Source organism: Gopherus flavomarginatus, chromosome 1 (genome assembly GCF_025201925.1).
Source record: "Gopherus flavomarginatus isolate rGopFla2 chromosome 1, rGopFla2.mat.asm, whole genome shotgun sequence".
Classification (NCBI taxonomy): Eukaryota; Metazoa; Chordata; order Testudines; family Testudinidae; genus Gopherus; species Gopherus flavomarginatus.
The window spans coordinates 130,129,099-130,147,066 of NC_066617.1; the positions used below are offsets into that span (position 1 = coordinate 130,129,099).

General features: G+C 39.6%; 1 protein-coding gene across 2 annotated transcripts in view; it reads right to left on the reverse strand.

Moving 5' to 3' along the window:
- The window catches only part of ARFGAP3 (ADP ribosylation factor GTPase activating protein 3), an 81,833-nt gene that overhangs the window by 23,705 nt on the left and 40,160 nt on the right, over positions 1–17,968 (reverse strand). The window contains exons 6-10 of one of the 2 annotated variants that reach the window (XM_050919739.1): positions 16,052–16,139; positions 14,580–14,639; positions 14,299–14,343; positions 9,005–9,051; positions 7,408–7,553 (exon numbers count right to left, since the gene is read on the reverse strand). In XM_050919739.1, coding sequence (XP_050775696.1) covers positions 7,408–7,553; positions 9,005–9,051; positions 14,299–14,343; positions 14,580–14,639; positions 16,052–16,139 — 386 coding nt within the window. The remainder of the gene's footprint in view (positions 1–7,407; positions 7,554–9,004; positions 9,052–14,298; positions 14,344–14,579; positions 14,640–16,051; positions 16,140–17,968) is intronic. The other variant, XM_050919748.1, reaches the window with a different exon arrangement.

The window sequence follows — 17,968 nt, forward strand, 5'->3', positions numbered from 1 at the left end:
AAATTGCTTGCTAATATAGAACATGGCAGTGGTGTTGTCCATCAGGATCTGAACCATCCTGCCCCTCAGATGAGACAGGAAAGCCTGGCAGGCCAAGTGAGCTGCTCTGAGATACCAAACAGGCTAGGGTCTCCATCTGAAACACTGGTTTCTTCATCAACCTGTTGAGCCCTTTGAGCTGTAGAATGGCTCAGATTCCCTCTGTATGCTTCTGAATTAAAAAGAACCTTGAGAATCTTTCTTCAGAGGGAACACTCTCTTTCTCCCATATCCAGGACAGAAATCTCATTCTGGATTAGACCATTCTTTACAGGGAGATATGGCAGACTGGATGAAAAACAGATGGAGTGGAGCCCGTGACTTTAGAGTATCCCTGACTCACTATCTACATGACCTACTGGTCCATGATTGAAGCAACCCATACTTCCAGGATATTGGAAAACCTGCCTCCAATCTTCAGCTTCAGGCAGAGACCTATGTGGTCTTTGTCATAAAGAGGCTTCGGGAATGACAGGATTTTGTCAGGTCTTTCCTCCTGAGCCACAGTTCCACTGCTTTCCTCTGGAGAACCTGCTGTCTCTTTGCTGTTATTTATGAGAGGATTAAGGCCAATCTGTCCTTTCTTTTAAAGGCATGGAAGGTACTCTTTAGATCTTGCAGCACTGCCACCACTATCTTGTCTAGTTTCTCTCAAAAAGTCAGGGCTCCCATGAATTTGGCAGGGCACCGCACCTGCTTTGCATAGCTATCCACCTTCCAGTGACAGAGCCATAGACAGAACCTGGTCACCAACTTTGAGGACCTGGCTTTGGCTGAGAATCTCTTTGCCTCCATTGATGTGTTAGCAATGAATGTGGTTGTCGGGGAAACCTTAGTTAAAACAGAGCTGAAGTCAGGGTGATATCTATCCTTGAGGGCTCTGAAATCCTCCAGAAAGTAGAGAGATGCCCCTGCGAATCAAGCAGCTGCTAGAGATGCCCTGAAAGAAGCCGAGGAGGCCTCAAAGTCTTTAAAGTAGTTGGTTATGCTATCTGTAGTTAAGAATGTGATCAGTCTCTGTTATAAATTCTGGCCTTCATTTTTCTATCTGTGGGAATCCTTAGGCTAGAACTCCCCTTCTGAGGGGATAAACATACCTTTAGCCAGGGATGCCAAGTCAGCATCAACTTTTGGTATATGAATTCTATAGACGCAAAGAGAATTTCTGTTAATCTCATTATCCCATTCATCCCTGACTATTATCCTTGAAGGAGTGTAGGGAAATTGCAGCTTCAGGGGAGGATTTAGAGGGGAGAAATTTGCTCAGAGGCTTACTCCAGATTTTTTTAAGACTGAATCTCAATAGTGGATACAACCTTGCTGCACATGGCCATGAATTTCTCAGAAGGAAAAAAAAAAAAAAACTTTTACTGAGTCTTTCCCCGATCCTGACTGGAGTCAGAATCTGACAATTCAGCATTCTCTGTGAAGGATGAGGAGTCAGTAGACTAATAGCTCCTAGATCTTCTACCCTTTTTGTTCCCTGTTTTTGCTTTCTTGGATTTTTTTTAGCTTTTTTAGCTTCCTTAGAGAGCATACACGCTCCACTGCAGCTTCGGTGAGGCCTTTTGCAGCAAGCCTTGCTGAGGGCCCTAAATGCACTCATGAGATCTCTTTCCAAATCCTCCTCTGCTGGGTCCCATTCCCCCTGAGGGGAACAGCTTCCAGACCCCTTCTGGCTGAATTGGGAAGGGGATGTTTTTTACAAGCCCTACTTCTTTTACGAGGGCACTCAGGACCCATTTTAGGACTTGTGAAGGAGAGGATGTGTGATCCTGTAAGTCTGCCCTTTCTGTTCTCCAGAGGCCCCTTGGGACTTTACCCTTTAAGTCAGCTGACTGGGGTCCCCCTTGTCATCCTTGAAGCCTGTCCCCACAGTCTCCTAATCCATTTTTCCCACACTGGAGTCACAGTTGCTCCAGAGGGTTTGGGATCCTACATGCCTGTGCAACCCACAGCCCCAGGACATAGAGGTAGGGACGTAACACTGGTGCAGACTGGGCATAACTCACCATCTGCTGAACCTGGAAGGGCAGTCTTACTGATGGACCAGCACTTGGATGTCATTTGGTGCTTTTTAGGCTGCTCTGGCATACCTGGAAGTCAAAAGGAGCCAGTAGGGAGGCACTGCAGCTGAGATGACAGGAGTTCCAATACCCAGCTAAAAAAAACTGTCCTGAAGGGAGGAGCATCATTGCTCAACACTGCCATAAATTTTGACCAAAAAAGTTTCCCCAGGCAGATGTGAAGGCAGGAGCACTAAAAACTGCCATCCATATGCTATGATGCCACGGAGGCAGAGAAATGTGCAGGAACTGAGGGGGCATAGCTAGTTCATGCAGTCCTGAAACTCTGATTTGCCTCTGTGAGCAGCAGAGAGGAGAGCAGCCCAGATGTCAGTAATTGTGGGAGATGCTGGGCTGCAGAAAAGGGTGTTGTAATGGGAACAATTGTGCTACCTTAACAACAGTATATGCTACTGACTAACCCTCTAACATGAGCAACATATGAAAGTTAGGGTTGCTGTAATAATTGTCCCAGGAGTCCAAACTTTTGCATGTAAAATCTCAATGATAAGGTTATCTTAATGTACTTTTTGCATTTCCTGCACAGAGGGGTTATGTGAATGGGGAAGTATGTGCATATTTCTACTTAAGCATGTAAAGTGAGATTCAAGCAAGTGCACTGAGTTTATATAAACATCCTAACACATGCAAGATCACATTTATACAAACTTGTTTTAATATACATGTAAATCAAGTAGAACTTTTAAAATTAAACTTTTTTTATTTTTTTCCAGAACAAAGGTATTTGAACTAAGGATAAAGTTTCAAAAATTTCTGTCTTGTATTTTTGTACCCACAAAATGATTTATAGGTGTCAATTAGAGTACCAGCCTCTCTATCTGATTCGCAACCACAAATCAACTGCACATGTAAAACACCAGTGTAAACTTCACCCACAAAGACAGACAATCATTCTTTTGAAAATCTGGGTATTATGGGTGAAAAATATAAATTTGTCATACGCTAATGAAATTTTAGTCCAACTAAATTCAATTCAGGGCTCAGGATCAATTGATCTCCTCAACTATCTACTGTCACTTTTGTGATAACGTATTCTGACATGACTGCCTGGTAATTGGCACATATACAGAATTTTTAAAAAAGAGTACTGTCTCTCCACTATGTGTTTAAAAGCCATCTTCAAAATGCTGATCCCTTTGCTTGGTTCTGCCTTCTGGCTCTCTCATTTCTACATATAATCATGCTGCCTCAATATTTTTGGATTATATCAATGAAGTAGCAGGATAGCAAGTACTGTTATACCATCGGTAGTTAAGAATGTGATCAGCCTTTGTTATAAATCCAAATGCTTAGAAGTTTATGAAGAAAACCGGCTAAGACAAACCCTTCACAGAAGATCTTAGAATGGAAATGAATTACATAGATTTAATCAGATATTTCAGTCTGAGGGTTAGATACTGTACATGTACATTAAGTGTTTTCAGTTTCAAAAGGATTTCACTATAAATGCATATCAGCCAATCTGATACAAAAGAATGCTAACAAGCCATTACAATACTCCATGTTATGTATCCAATTTAACCCCTTACAGCTGATTTAAATAAACCATAATTAGCTGATTAGGATGTTCCCTAAAGCAATACAGTGTTGTTAAAGAGTGCCAAAATGCAGAAGTATGCAATATCTTGCCTCAGCCACGAAGGTAACATTTAAAATCTTGTAGCAAAGGTGTACTTAAAATAAATGCATATTCAAAAATACTTTTTAAACATATTAGTAGCCCCCTTAAAAATTATTAAGGTACATCTGGGAAATTTTATTCCTGTGGCAATGTGGCTAGCTACAGTAATAATGGACTCCTTACCATGTACATTTTTAAGTCATAAATGTACATATCCATGAATATATAGTTATACTACATCACCCAAAAACACAAGGGGGGAAAGGTCTGGTCTTTATATGATTTATAATCTTATAAAGATGGATATATTTCTTCAAATAGTAAAGAGTGCAAATGTCAAACTACGTTTAATATTATGATTGTGACAAGCAAATTACAGAATGAAATCTTAAGGCTATGAAGTATATTTTCTCAACGAATATATAAATCCTACTAGTTCTAACAGTGAGATATTTACATACCTCTCTCAGAGAGAAAATATAATCTTAAATATTTGATTACTGTCATTTTCTGTCCACAAGCACGTTAGCTAAAACTGAAGAGTCAACCTTACCGTAACATCTTAACATTTAAATTTAACTCTTTAAACCTGTATATGAACATACATATCCCAGAAAAGTCAATATGCACAATAGTAAATCTGAAAAAATAGGCCAAAAATCACTAAATTGAAGATGGTCTATAAAGGAAAGCAAGCTTTTTAAGCCTTCATGTACTCCTTTAAGTCTACTATTCACTGAATAAAGCGTTCTACAATGGAAGACATAAAAAGGTGTATAAATAACAGTCAATGGAAATTAAAGCAGTTATGATAGTTGGGCAAATGGATATATAGCAATAGAAATAAAAAAAACTGCATTAGAAGTAAACGTAACTGAAAGGAGCTTTTTCTTGGAATTATCCATTCTGAAGCCGTGCATATTTTTATATGCTGAGAAAACTTTCACTTCTAAAAACATGCATTTTGACTTTTACAATTATAAATAAAATAGACTTACTGTTACACCTCTGTGAAAGCATTAATGAAATCAAGAAAATAAAAAAATACATGTCTTCAAACCAGTGCATATCTTTTGGGCAAGTATATTAAGTTCTTATTAATTCCCCCATTTACAGCAGACTCTACTATAGGGCAACTGAAACTGGTCGTGCCAAGTTCAATTTGAAACTTCTACTAGACTTAAATTTTTAAAAGACCAACCAACTAACCAAGATTTTAAGGACTGAGCTGAAGACCACAGTTTATCAAGGATATTTTAGCAATATAAAACCTTCAGATCTACTTCTGGTTAAAATAAATAGCATGTTGATGGTTCTGAATAAGTCCACTTATCCACTCTATTGCAGAGGACACATCACAAAAACAGCAGAAGGAGAGAAAAGATTAAAACCCTAGAAATCTTGTACACAGGGTTTTAAATGATGCACTACATTTAGAAAAGAGTACAGGTTTTTCATGAAAACTTTTGTGAGTTGAAAGCAACATTTACATTCTAGCTATTTTATAAAGTCCTATTGAATGTTTCAATTTTTTTTTAAATTAAACACAGCAGAGATATTGTTTGGAGCCCAGGGTAAGTTAAAGTATATCCATGCTTCTCTAAATTTTGTATGCACTGCCACCTAGAGGTTACAAATCAAAGCGTAAGCATTTTTAAGGAAAAAAATCAGGAGACTTGCCTATAACTGGAGTGAGACAAGATTGCCAGAGATCCACATATTTGGGGCATGCATGTGCACCCCACATTTACCACCAGAATTTTCTAGAGGGTTCTGGCCATGAAGGTCACATGTATGCTTCCTCACTGTTTCAAGCTCCTAGGCCCAAAGCCTCAGCCCTGTCCCTCCAATCCTTCCACTACCTAGACTCCACAGAAATAAAAACACAGCATGGGTCCTACAGATCTGTGAAGACAATCATGCAAAGAACTTCATTCACAGATGGGTAGCCTGTTTTCCTTCATTCAGTACTGTCTTCACAGACCCACACTTGGAGATTGGCGAGCAGTAATACTGGCCCTGATGAGGACATAACTAAATCAAAATATAACGAGTCTTTCAAATTCATTAACAAAACTAGAAGACATATATAGAGGTTAATGCTTCTTAGTTATGGAGAGAGCTCCAGATAGCAGCTCTATTATCTATTATAGGGATGTTTCTGAGACAAAATATGGTAGTTGCCTTAAAGCTAGTAGAATATGCCCTAAACCCCTTGAGAGTGAAGATCCAGTGCAAGATCATGGTAAGTTTGGAAACAATGTGATAATACTGTGTGTCTATCTTCACCAAAACAGTTAGGTCAAGCTACAGAGTTCAAGCTAACATAGTTCATGTCAGAGCTGCCACACTGTGGCATAATACCTGAGCTACACAGAGTGATTGGACAGGCATCTAACAAGTTGTGCTAACTCAAGCTTGTAGCCTGTAGCTGCATCCCCAATGCATTACTAGCTCAAGCCTCAGCATTATATGAGCTTCACAACCAATACCCTCTGAGGGTATGTTTTCATTGCAGCCAGTAGTAAGCCTCCCAGCCAGGGTAGACCTATGTTAGTGGTGTCTGAGCTAGCACACTAAAAATAGCACTGTTGACATCACAGCTCCAGCAGCAACTTGGGCTACCCTCTTGAGCTCAGACTCAGGGAGTCAAGTGGACTTGAGAGCCCAAGCCACAACATTTATACTACTATTTTTAGTGTGCCAACTCAAGCTCCAGTAGTTTCAGTCTATTTATCCACACTGGGAGGTTTGTTTCTAGCTGCAGCGTAAACATACCCTGATGGGTCAGCAAGCCTGAGTTTAAAGCACCACTCACCTTGAGCTAGAGATTTTGTGTGTGGATGTGAATTGGGTTAGGAATAACATTAGAGATATATCTTGAGCTACACTGCAGCAAAGACAAGCCCTATGTAAGTAATAATTTGAACTCTGGATGACCCCCATAGGCTACAAACAACCTGGGGAACTCAGAATGGGTTTTTAAAGGAGGGTGCCCTTGGCTCCAGGAAAAGAAGGATTTAATTTTGCAACAGTATAAATTTACAAAAAAGTCAACTGCTAAATATATTAACTTCATTGAGAACGACCACAAAACTAGAAATAATGAAAGAAAAACAGACAGCCATCTGAAATCTGCAGGAAGACGCTACAGAGGTTTCAAATAGATGTAAATGTTACTGAAAAAACCACGGGACAGGATGGGTACATAGCTCCTTACATAGCTTTGGGTCTGAATGATCATTACCTATTGAACACACGAGGCAACTCACAGGCAAAAGCATTTTAGAAGGTTCTGATAAAGATATAGGATGTCCTTGATGCACTCGATCATGGATTTGTATAGGTAACAGTACTCAAACTATTCCTTGCTTTTAACAGAAGATGAACTAGGAAACCGTGTTTCATTCTATTTCTTCACTATTGCCAAAAAAGTTTCTCATCTTTACAAAAGAAAGTTGTTGTGGGTATTATTTTATAAACATAGCTTTCTGTAAGTTACTTTTCAACACATATAAGCTACATTATTGCAGTAAAATACAAACATCAATTGAAGCTTTATTTGCACCAAATAGTACTTGGCATTATTCTAAATGTTGGTAGATAAATCTAACAAAGTTACTTGTTGTGTTTTATCTTCTATAAGTAATTCATACTTACAACGGTTCTTCCCTCTCAGTTCTCTTACTGACATGTAGATCTTCCTGTTCCTTCATTTTATCTACAGCTTGTGCTTGCTTTTCAATCTCATTAAAACTCTTGCTGCTCACTTTCTGAGCTCCCAAGCCACCTTTTTTGGCACCAAGCTTTATTTTAAAAAGAAAAAAAAAAAAAAAGAAAGGCTTTATCTCTATAGGCTTCAGAGTAGCAGCCGTGTTAGTCTGTATCCGCAAAAAGAACAAGAGTACTTGTGGCACCTTAGAGACTGCGCCACAAGTACTCCTGTTCTTTTTATCTCTATAGGTAAATATATTAACTGTCCTATGGTTTAGTATTTTTTTGAAAGAAGAATCAAGCACTGTACCTGATTCCACAGCATCTGGTATCAGTAATAAAAATTCAGAGTGGAGACCATACAGCAATATGTTCCTAGATGCAGCTCTCGGCCTCCATTAGAAAGCTTTTGATATTCAGGAACTTATTTAGTCTTCCAAACAGCAATTACAGCCTGATGAACCTCCTGCAGTTTGTCAGACCTTGTTACTATTCTGATAACTTCTGTACTGAATACTATATAATATAAAGGAGCATCAACTGCTATTGGGATAGGAGCCTAACTGCAATTTCGTATTTCTCATATGTTTAATTTCTCAACCTTAACATTACATTAACGTTAGTTTCTGCATTAAATTTATCTATATCCATTAAAAAAATCTCAAAGTACACAGGACAGAAGGCTTTTTATTTTGGGGGGAAGGAGGGTGAGCACAGAGAAGGTAATGCTATTTTTAACATAAAAATACTGTCATAAAAAGTCTTAGGCCCTGCTCCTCTAATTCACTTAATGCAGAATGTACCTACAAGCCAAAGCACAGCTCCACTGGCTTCAATGGCAGCGCACCTGCATACAGTGATTTGCAGAATTGGGGGCAAATGTGAAATGTAATTGAATCCGTGAACATGATAAAAATATATACAAAGTAAATTCTGCTCTCGGGTACGTATACAAAATGTCTACTTAATTCAGTTAATTGCATATATATATCCAGATTCACTAAGTGCTCAGTATTATCATATGAAATCAGAAAATGACTTACAGATGATAAAGTACTCCACCCCACAATACTACTACTACTACTACTACTAAACATTTAAACAAATGCAGCCGAACAAGAGAGTTTAGAAAAATATTTTGTTTATAAGATTGTTAGATATTTTGTCATAGTTCAGATTTTCTAATTTGTTTTAGTGATGCATATCGTTGCTGATACAAAACAGTCAAGATGTCTCAGGATGGATGGCTATCAGCCAGGATGAGCAGGAATGGTGTCCCTAGCCTCTGTTTGCCAAAAGCTGGGATTGGGTCACAGGGCATGGATCACTTTATGATAACCTGTCTGTTCATTCCCTCTGGGGCACCTGCCATTGGCCACTGTCAGAGGAAAGGATACTGGGCTTAATGGACCTTTGGTCTGACCCAGTATGGCCATTCTTATGTTCTTAAAGTCATTGCATGAAACACTTAGATAAAAAAAATCTGTATTGCAGTTTAAATTCTACAGAATGATATGGGGCAAAATATATATTACAAACTTACCCCCTTTTTAGCTTGATTTGGCTTCTTTTTCATAATGGAGGTGCCCTCTGTAAAGATTAACAACCATTACTTTGGCATATAACTTTACATTTATCCAATACTTGCAGATGCAGATTTCCACAATTTAAGTCTTAAATTACAAGTTTTGCAGATTATTCTGCTGCTTTAGAACACTGCAGTTTCTACATGAAGAAATTTAGAAATTAGCTGTATTACTATACTTTAATGTTTTATGTATCTTGTTTTCCTGTTTGTTACTGTTTACAATTTATGGCTAAATTTTCCAACATGGGCGCCTAAAATTGGACTCCTAAATAGGAACAAAGGATTTGTCAAACTGGATCAGAATGAAGATTCACCTAGTTCAGTACCTTGTCTCTAACAGTGGCTAAACATATATAACTCCTGTGGACACCATTGGATTTTGTGGATGCTCAACCTTCCTGAAAATTAGGTGATTTATAATCTATATTTAAACATTTACTTTTTTAGAGTGCTAATTTAATTGTTTTTATTTAAGTGCATAAATATCGATTTAGGAATCTAACTTTAGGCACCTAAGGTTTGAAAAGTTCAACTGTAGTGTATAATGCTAAATTTTGAGGTGTGGAAATGAAGTGAAGTTATTTTGCATAATGTCTATCAAAATCCCTAAAATGTAAATTTTTGTTAATATGACTTTAATAAAGCAGTGAAGAAAATTTTGTACTCTTTCACAATGACAGACACATTAAGCCAAAGCATACAACTTTCATAATAGGAATTTTAAAATTATTCTCACTATAATAATCCATAATGGCCAATGAATGTTTGTGTATACTGTGGAATTAGTTTAAGCTCTAAATTGGTTGGAAACCATCTTACATGACAGAGAATTACAGGCAACAGGTGGTCGTGCAATGTTCAATATAACTGTAAAAGCATTCAGTTAATTTTTGTGGCACATATTCCTTGAAATACACCTCTACCCTGATAGAATGCGACCAGATATAACACGAATTCGGATATAATGTGGTAAAGCAGCAGGGAGCCCGTGGCCCTTTAAAGCGTCACCCAAGCCCCGCTGCTTTACTGCACTGTATCCGAATTCATGTGGAGTCCCGAGCCCTTTAAATCACCACTGGAGCTCCGGCAGCCGAGCTTGGCCACTGCGGGGAGCCTCAGACCCTTTAAATCCCCACTTGAGTCCGGCTGCCAGAGCTCCAGCGGTGATTTAAAGGGCCTGGGGCTCTCCACAGTGGCTGGAGCACCAGGCCCTTTAAATCACTACCGGGGAAGCTGGTCCAGTCCAGCATGGCGTACCGGCTCTTGCTCGTACACCGTATGGGACCAACCCAATATAATGCAGTCTCACCTATAAGGCGGTGAGATTTTTTAGCTCCCAAGGATCGCATTATATCAGGGTAGAGGTATATGCAAAACATGTACCCTAAGGCATACTATTCTTCCTTAAAACCTAATTAAGTACTAACAAATAATTTGTAAGTACAAACTGAAACTCACACTTTGAGCCAAGACTTTAAATCTCATATAATAATAGTACCTTCACAATAACTTGCATTTACTATAAGGACATTGTAGCTGGAGGTGTAATCTGCAGCTTGTGTAGATATTGGAAACTCTAGGTATGTGCTTGGACCAGCTAGCCTGTCCTGCTGCTCATGCAGCCATGGCTATGCTCCTATTTTTAGTGCACTAGTTCAATCAGAACTAATGCAGGTTATGTTCAGCCGAGCTGGAAATTGTATCTCTAGCTCCAGTTATATGTACCCAAAGAGATTTTACTTTTGGAAGGTGTGCCACGTTTTATGACATATTGCTGTTTCAATGTTTTATTAGTTACATATATATCTCCAGCTCCAAATAATGCTGTGAAGATTCGTTTAATGAAGTTATTTTTGTCTAGTATTTTTCTGTGTATAAATCTGCAGCAGAATCTGCACCTCTCAATAATGAGGACACTCAGATATATTTGGATGGGAGGATGAATCTGACTTTCCTATACTCTAGACTAATTTCCAATTCATAAACAAACCCAACTGTAAAAAAAAAACAAAAAAAAACAAAAAAACCAACCAAATACTAGCCTGGATCATCCCTTCCTGTAGGGGATGGGTGGGAAGGGGGTACGGTTTCTGCTGGACGGATAAGTCACAGGAACAACTCCTGCAAACGTGGCAGATTCAGTGTCCACAAGAGCCAGTCCAGCCACACAAAACCTAGTGCCTCTGCACTAGCTCAAGCCTCCAGCCTCCTCTTCTCTCTCCCTCTGGCAGCCTGGTCTGTATTATCTTTTTTGCCTAAGCTACATGAGGCCAGACAATGTGTATGCCTCTGGTAGGGTCCCATTCTTCCCCAGCCCTCTTAGAATACACTCTTCCAACATGCACCCCGGAAATGCAGGGAGGGAGGAAGGGAGGGAGGGAGAGAGAGAGACAACAAAGGCTTGGTCTACACTACGTGTTTAAACCGATTTTAGCAGTGTTAAACCAATTTAACGCTGTACCCGTCCACACTACGAGGCCCTTTATAGCGATATAAAGGGCTCTTTAAATCGGTTTCTGTACTCCTCCCCGACGAGAGGAGTAGCGCTAAAATCGGTATTACCATATCGGATTAGGGTTAGTGTGGCCGCAATTCGACAGTATTGGCCTCCCAGCAGTATCCCACAGTGCACCACTGTGACCGCTCTGGACAGCGATCTCAGCTCGGATGCAGTGGCCAGGTAAACAGGAAAAGCTCCGTGAAATTTTGATTTTCATTTCCTGTTTGCCCAGCGTGGAGCTCTCATTAGCACGGGTGGCAATGCAGTCCCAAATCCAAAAAGAGCTCCAGCATGGACCGCACGGGAGATACTGGATCTGATCGCTGTATGGGGAAACAAATCTGTTCTATCAAAGCTCCATTACAGAAGACGAAATGCCAAAGCGTTTGAAAAAAAAAAAATCTACAGGCTACACAGTGCTGCGTGACAAGTGTAACGGGAAGCCAGAGACTCAAATTGATGCTCATGGAGGGAGGGAGGGGGTACTGAGGACTCCAGCTATCCCACAGTCCCCAGCAGTCTCCGAAAAGTATTTGCATTCTTGGCTGAGCTCCCAGTGCCTGTAGGTTCAAACACATTGTCCGGCGTGGTTCAGGGAATAGCTCGTCAATTTACTCCCCTCCCCGCCACGTGAAAGAAAAGGGAAGGAAATCATTCCTTGACTTCTTTCAATGTCACCCTATGTCTACTGAATGCTGCTGGTAGACGCGATGCTGCAGCAGTGAAGAGCAATATCTACTCCTCTCCCCTGCCCGGTGGCAGACGGTGCAGTAGGACTGGTAGCCGTCCTTGTTATCAACCCATGAGTGCTCCTGGCTGGCTTCAGGTGAGCCTGGCCGGGGGTGCCTGGGTGAAAATAGGAATTATTCTCGGTCATTCCCAGTAGATGGTACAGAACGGCTGGTAACCGTCCTCATCATAGCAACTGGGGGCTGAGCTCCATCAGCCCCCTCCCTTTCCTGTGTAAAGAAAAGATTCTGTCCTGCCTTGACTGTCATAGCACCGGGAGGCTGCCTCCCCCTCATTTTATCTCACTAACAAGTCATTGTTTCTTATTCCTGCATTCTTTATAACTTCATGACACAAATGGGGGGGACACTGCCATGGTAGCCCAGGAAGGTTGGGGGAGGAGGGAAGCAACAGGTGGGGTTGTTGCAGGGGCACCCCCCGTGAATGGCATGCAGCTCATCATTTCTGCGGGATCTGGCATGAAGCAGCTGTGCTCTCTGATACACTGGTTCTCTAGCACACTTGCCTCATATTCTAGGTAGGACTGACTCTATTTTTAGAAACCATAAAGGAGGGATTGACTCGGGGAGTCATTCCCATTTTTGCCTTTGCGCCCCCGGCCAACCTCAGCCAGGGGCACCCATGATAGCAGCAGACAGTACAGAACGACAGATAACCGTCATCTCATTGCCAATTTACACCAGCAGCAGATGGTACAGAACGACTGATAACCGTCTCTGCTATCATGCAAAAGCAAATGAATGCTGCTGTGTAGTGCTGGAGTATCGCCTCTGTCAGCAGCATCCAGTACACATACGGTGACAGTAAAAGAAAAAAAAGCTGAACGGGCTCCATGGTTGCCGTGCTATGGCGTCCGCCAGGGCAATCCAGGGAAAAAGGGCGCAAAATGATTGTCTGCCGTTGCTTTCCCGGAGGAAGGAATGACTGACGACATTTACCCAGAACCACCCACGACAATGATTTTGTCCCATCAGCCACTGGGCTCTCAACCCAGAATTCTAAGGGGCGGGGGAGACTGCAGGAACTATGGGATAGCTACAGAATAGCTACCCACAGTGCAACGCTCCGGAAATCGACGTTAGCCTCAGACCATGGACGCACACTGCCGAATTAATGTGCTTAGTGTGGCCGCATGCACTTGACTTTATACAATCAGTTTTATAAAACCGGTTTATGTAAAATTGGAATAGTCCTGTAGTGTAGACATACCCAAAGACCTGTGTATGGAGAGTCCTCTCCGTGGATAAACCTAGGAGGAATGATTTGGGCTGGAATTTGCTTGAGTCACTTGCTCCTGTACTACAACTTTCCATTGCAATACATGTTTTCTGTAAACATGTACTGAAAGCAACTTTCTATTTCAAGATGGTCCATTTCAACTAGTAACTTTTCTGTTATTACTGACTTATTTAGCTTTTAAATTCCTTGGTACAGGGACTGTGTCTTTATGTTTGTGAAGTGCAATGTAAATCTAGTATTAAAATTTTTTATATAATAATAATTGGTCTACTCTTGACATCAGAATGCCATTTTCAGTCAGCATGAAAGGACAGACACTCGCCCCTATGTAAATACCATCATTTTTATAATGAGATACTAAAATAATCATAAAGACTATAATATATTTCTGGGAATATTTTCTTTCATTTCTGGAAAACTGAATTTCTTATGTTTACCTCAAGTAGTTAACCTACAACTATTTAATTTATGCTGTAAGATACAGCTCTGCAATGTTGCTTAAATTATGAAGGCGACATGCTAAAAATGTGTATTATTAATTTTTCTGCAATAAATTAGAAAATGATTTTAAACTAAAAATTATTGCTGGAAAGAGAGCAAAATTATGTTTAAGACAGACAGACAAGCCTATTAGTGAAACACATGTTTGCTTAATGTAACTAGCAGGCCATGAATTACAGCACAATGCTCTATTCCACCTGTGTGCTTAAGTGTGGAACCTGAAGCAGCCCAACAGGAGGTCTAAAACATTAATGATCACCTTTGTTAGGTGCGATGCCTGCAGCATTTAAATTCAGCAACTCGGCTAAAATGAGAAATAAAAACAAAGAGCACTGAGTAAAAATCATTTTTTAAGTGTCATACATTGCTTAACAGAAACAGCTGTATTAACATATTATATTACAAGTTAACCTGTTTCATTTAGCCCATGTGTATAAATATTAAAATAAGACTTGCACATTTCTTCCCAACCCAACATTTTCTTTAACAATGTATAGTGGAGTAAAATATATTGTTCATCTATCTGTTTAGGACCATTACCTAATGCAGCTTTTGGTGAGACACTAAGGCAATCAACACTTGGTCCATGGTCTGGCTCACCTAAAAATGTAAACGTTATTGAGAACAAACAGAAGTATGTTTATTAGGATGTTTTGAACAGCTCACATATTCAGAAAAGGTTGTTTTTTTTGTTTGTTTTTTTTAAATCTAAAGAACTTCCCTGCCCACAATCTTAAACCTGGTTCTCCCTTCATTTCCCTGTAATTTTCTGTATTTGCACAAAGGCATGACAGTGCTTGATGCATAGTTAAAATTATATGCCTCCTGTAGTACCATTACCAGTGACCCAGAAAAAAGCAGGTAGAAGGGCATTTTAGTGATATTCAGATAATTTCTATGTAATTGTAACTGCTCAAAATTCCAGTGCTGGTCTTGGGCTACAAAACCTGAGAACTAGAAGCTTGAAATATGTTTGGAAGATACAGAAGTAAAAATTAGCAAATTCCAGGGACCAGAGGTTGAAAATTTTGGCTTATGTGTGTTATTTAAAAGGATGTAACCAAATATGTGAAAAACAGAATGATACAAGGGGGGGAAATACATTTGAACAGAATTGGTTTTTAAAACCTATTTAAAACTGGTTCAAGTTAACATGTTTTCCTTGACAAGCAGGACATGGCATACCTATCCCTACCCTGTTTACAGCTCTTAGTAGGAAATCAAAAAATATAATGGCTGGTTCACATAGATGAGACAAACTGAGTTAGCCTGAGCCACTTCTAAATCTTCTTTAAAGCCAGTTCTGCTAGCAAGGTTTAGCTTTCAATATATATAAATAGGGTTTAAGTCTCTGGCTGAGCTACAGGTCATTGTCTGCATTCTTAAAATACATAATTCACATTTTTAGTGTTACAGAAAAAAATCAATACACTTTTTGTTTACATAAGCAGAATAGTTTTCATGAGTTCACATACAAAACTATAATGGAAAAAAAATCAATGTTACTATTAACATTCTTATCCATATATTTCACTAAGCACATGTGAAATTAAAATAAAATAAAATTAAGCTGCTACTTGATTTATGAGAAAAAGCTCTCGAGTAACCTAGCAACACCAAATTTTAATCTATTAGTAACCTATGAACTGCTAACTAATAATAAAATATCTTTAAAAGTTTAAATACATTATTGAAATAACTTTCTGGTGTAAGACTTGCATTATGTTTTCAGTTATGTGACCAAGTCTAATGGATCATTCAAAGAGTAAAATCTGGCCCAAAGGGTTTCATATTAAATTTAAGTGTCTCTAACAAAACATGCAGTACTGTACAGCACGGCATGAGCCCTCTACACAGTGTTCCCTACTTACCCAAAGGCTTCTTAAATTATTGCCAGCAGAACACAATTACATGGTGCATAGCTGTTACTGTTATAATAAGTAGCATTGAAAACTAAAATCAACACAGAGGTGAATTTAGTTTATTGTTAATGGAGGGAGGATGAAACATACCTTCATTAGATTCTGGAATGATTTCTGAAGACCCCTCCTTTTGAAAAACTGGCTCCTGTTCTGATGATGCCCATTCTGTGCTACTCACCTGCAACAGGAAAAGGAAGTTACTAAATAAAAATGTACAGAAAATAAAATGCATTAAGTAAAATACAAATAGTATCTGCATTGACTAAGTAAGGCAGTGACTGATCTTAGCATTTTCAGTGTGACACATTTTGGGATAACTTGTATTTAATTTCTCATATCATAGTTACAGTTTTTGTTTTAAAAATTGCCCTCAATTAGTAATGACCTTTTTCTTGTTAAATAGGTACAACCATAATATGCAAACCACATAAGGGAGTAATTACATTTACACAAAACAGCTGCTTGTAACAAAGATACATACTAATGGCCTTATTTTTCCATAAGGTGCTGAGCATCTGCAATCTCCCATTTATTTCAAAGGGCTGGGGGGGGTCTTCAGCATTTAAAGATTAGGGTATAATTGTTTTATTATATTTTACAGTATTTCTGTAGTTATTCCACACTGGTTATTCCAGTTCGATCCAGATGATATGCTACAGAAAAGCTGGACAGTTTATTTACTGCTCTACCCACAAACTCTTCCCTTCTCTGTAGTCTTGCATCTCGAACTCTCTTAATGTTTCATTTTGGACATCGAGCTGCCATCTCATTTTTCCCTGGCAAACCTTCTCTTCTTCTTCTTGATAGAAAATTTCACTATCCTGCCTACCAGCCAGGCTTGCAACTTTGGCATAATTTATTATGCACTCTCCCTACAACACACCTGTCACTAACTCCTGCTTGTTCTTCCTTTACAACTCAGATTAATGCTTTCCTACAACCCTATTGTCAAAATCATTGTAATGCCCTGATTATCTCTCGCAAGGACTACTACCAACCTGCTCCTCTCTGGAGTCTCTCCTTTACAGGCCATCCAAAAACTTGCTGTGAAAACTCTCTCTTTCTCCTGTTCAGACCATGTCACTTCACTATTTAAATTATTCTACTGACTTCCATGTCAAGTTCCAGGTTCTGATCCTAAGCTTCAAGGATCTGTACAACTCTACTCCCATCTACAACTCTACTTCACCATTTTCATTTCTTGCTCTCTTCTTTGGTTCTGCCCATGTATTCATTAGCCCCTTTCTCCCACTCTTGTTTTCACATCATCTTCCACGATACCTTTTATGCTTAGAAGTTTTCCACTTATTTTGCAGTCACAAGAAAGATGTGTCTTGTCACTAAGATACTGATTCGGAATTCAGGATAGCTAGGTTCAATTCTTGGTTTTCCCACAGAATATCTGGGTGATGTTGGGAAAGCAACTTAAACTCTGTGCCCTAGTTCTCCATCTATAAAATGAGGATATACTTCCCTACCTCACAGAGATATTACAAGGATAAATGTATTAATGTTTTTGAGACACTCAGATACAAATGGTGACACAGAACCACAAAATCATGCAGCCAGATAGGATTTGAATCCTGCCTTAAAAAATTTCTGTGAAGCCTTACAAATACAATAAGAATTAATTTAAAAAATAATTTCAAGTGAAAATTGAGAAAAAATGTAAAAATTGTTTTCCATTGAAACTGCACTCTAAGAGTGGTACTGCCCCATTACTAAGGTTACGATTTAGTCATGGATATTTTTAGTAAAAGTCATGGACACGTAGCAGTCAATAAACAAAAAATTACTGCCCGGGGCCACGGGCTGCGGCTGCTCTGGCCAGCCACCCAGGAACCGCTGCCCAGGGCTGTGGCTGCTCCAGCCGGCTGCCCAGGGACCACTGCTGGGGCCATCACAGCAGTGACTGGTATGGCTGTTCACGGGGGGTGGGGGGGGTCACCTGAGCAGCTGGCCCCGGAGACAGGTGCTTGGGCAGCCCTGGGGTCAGCGACACTGGCC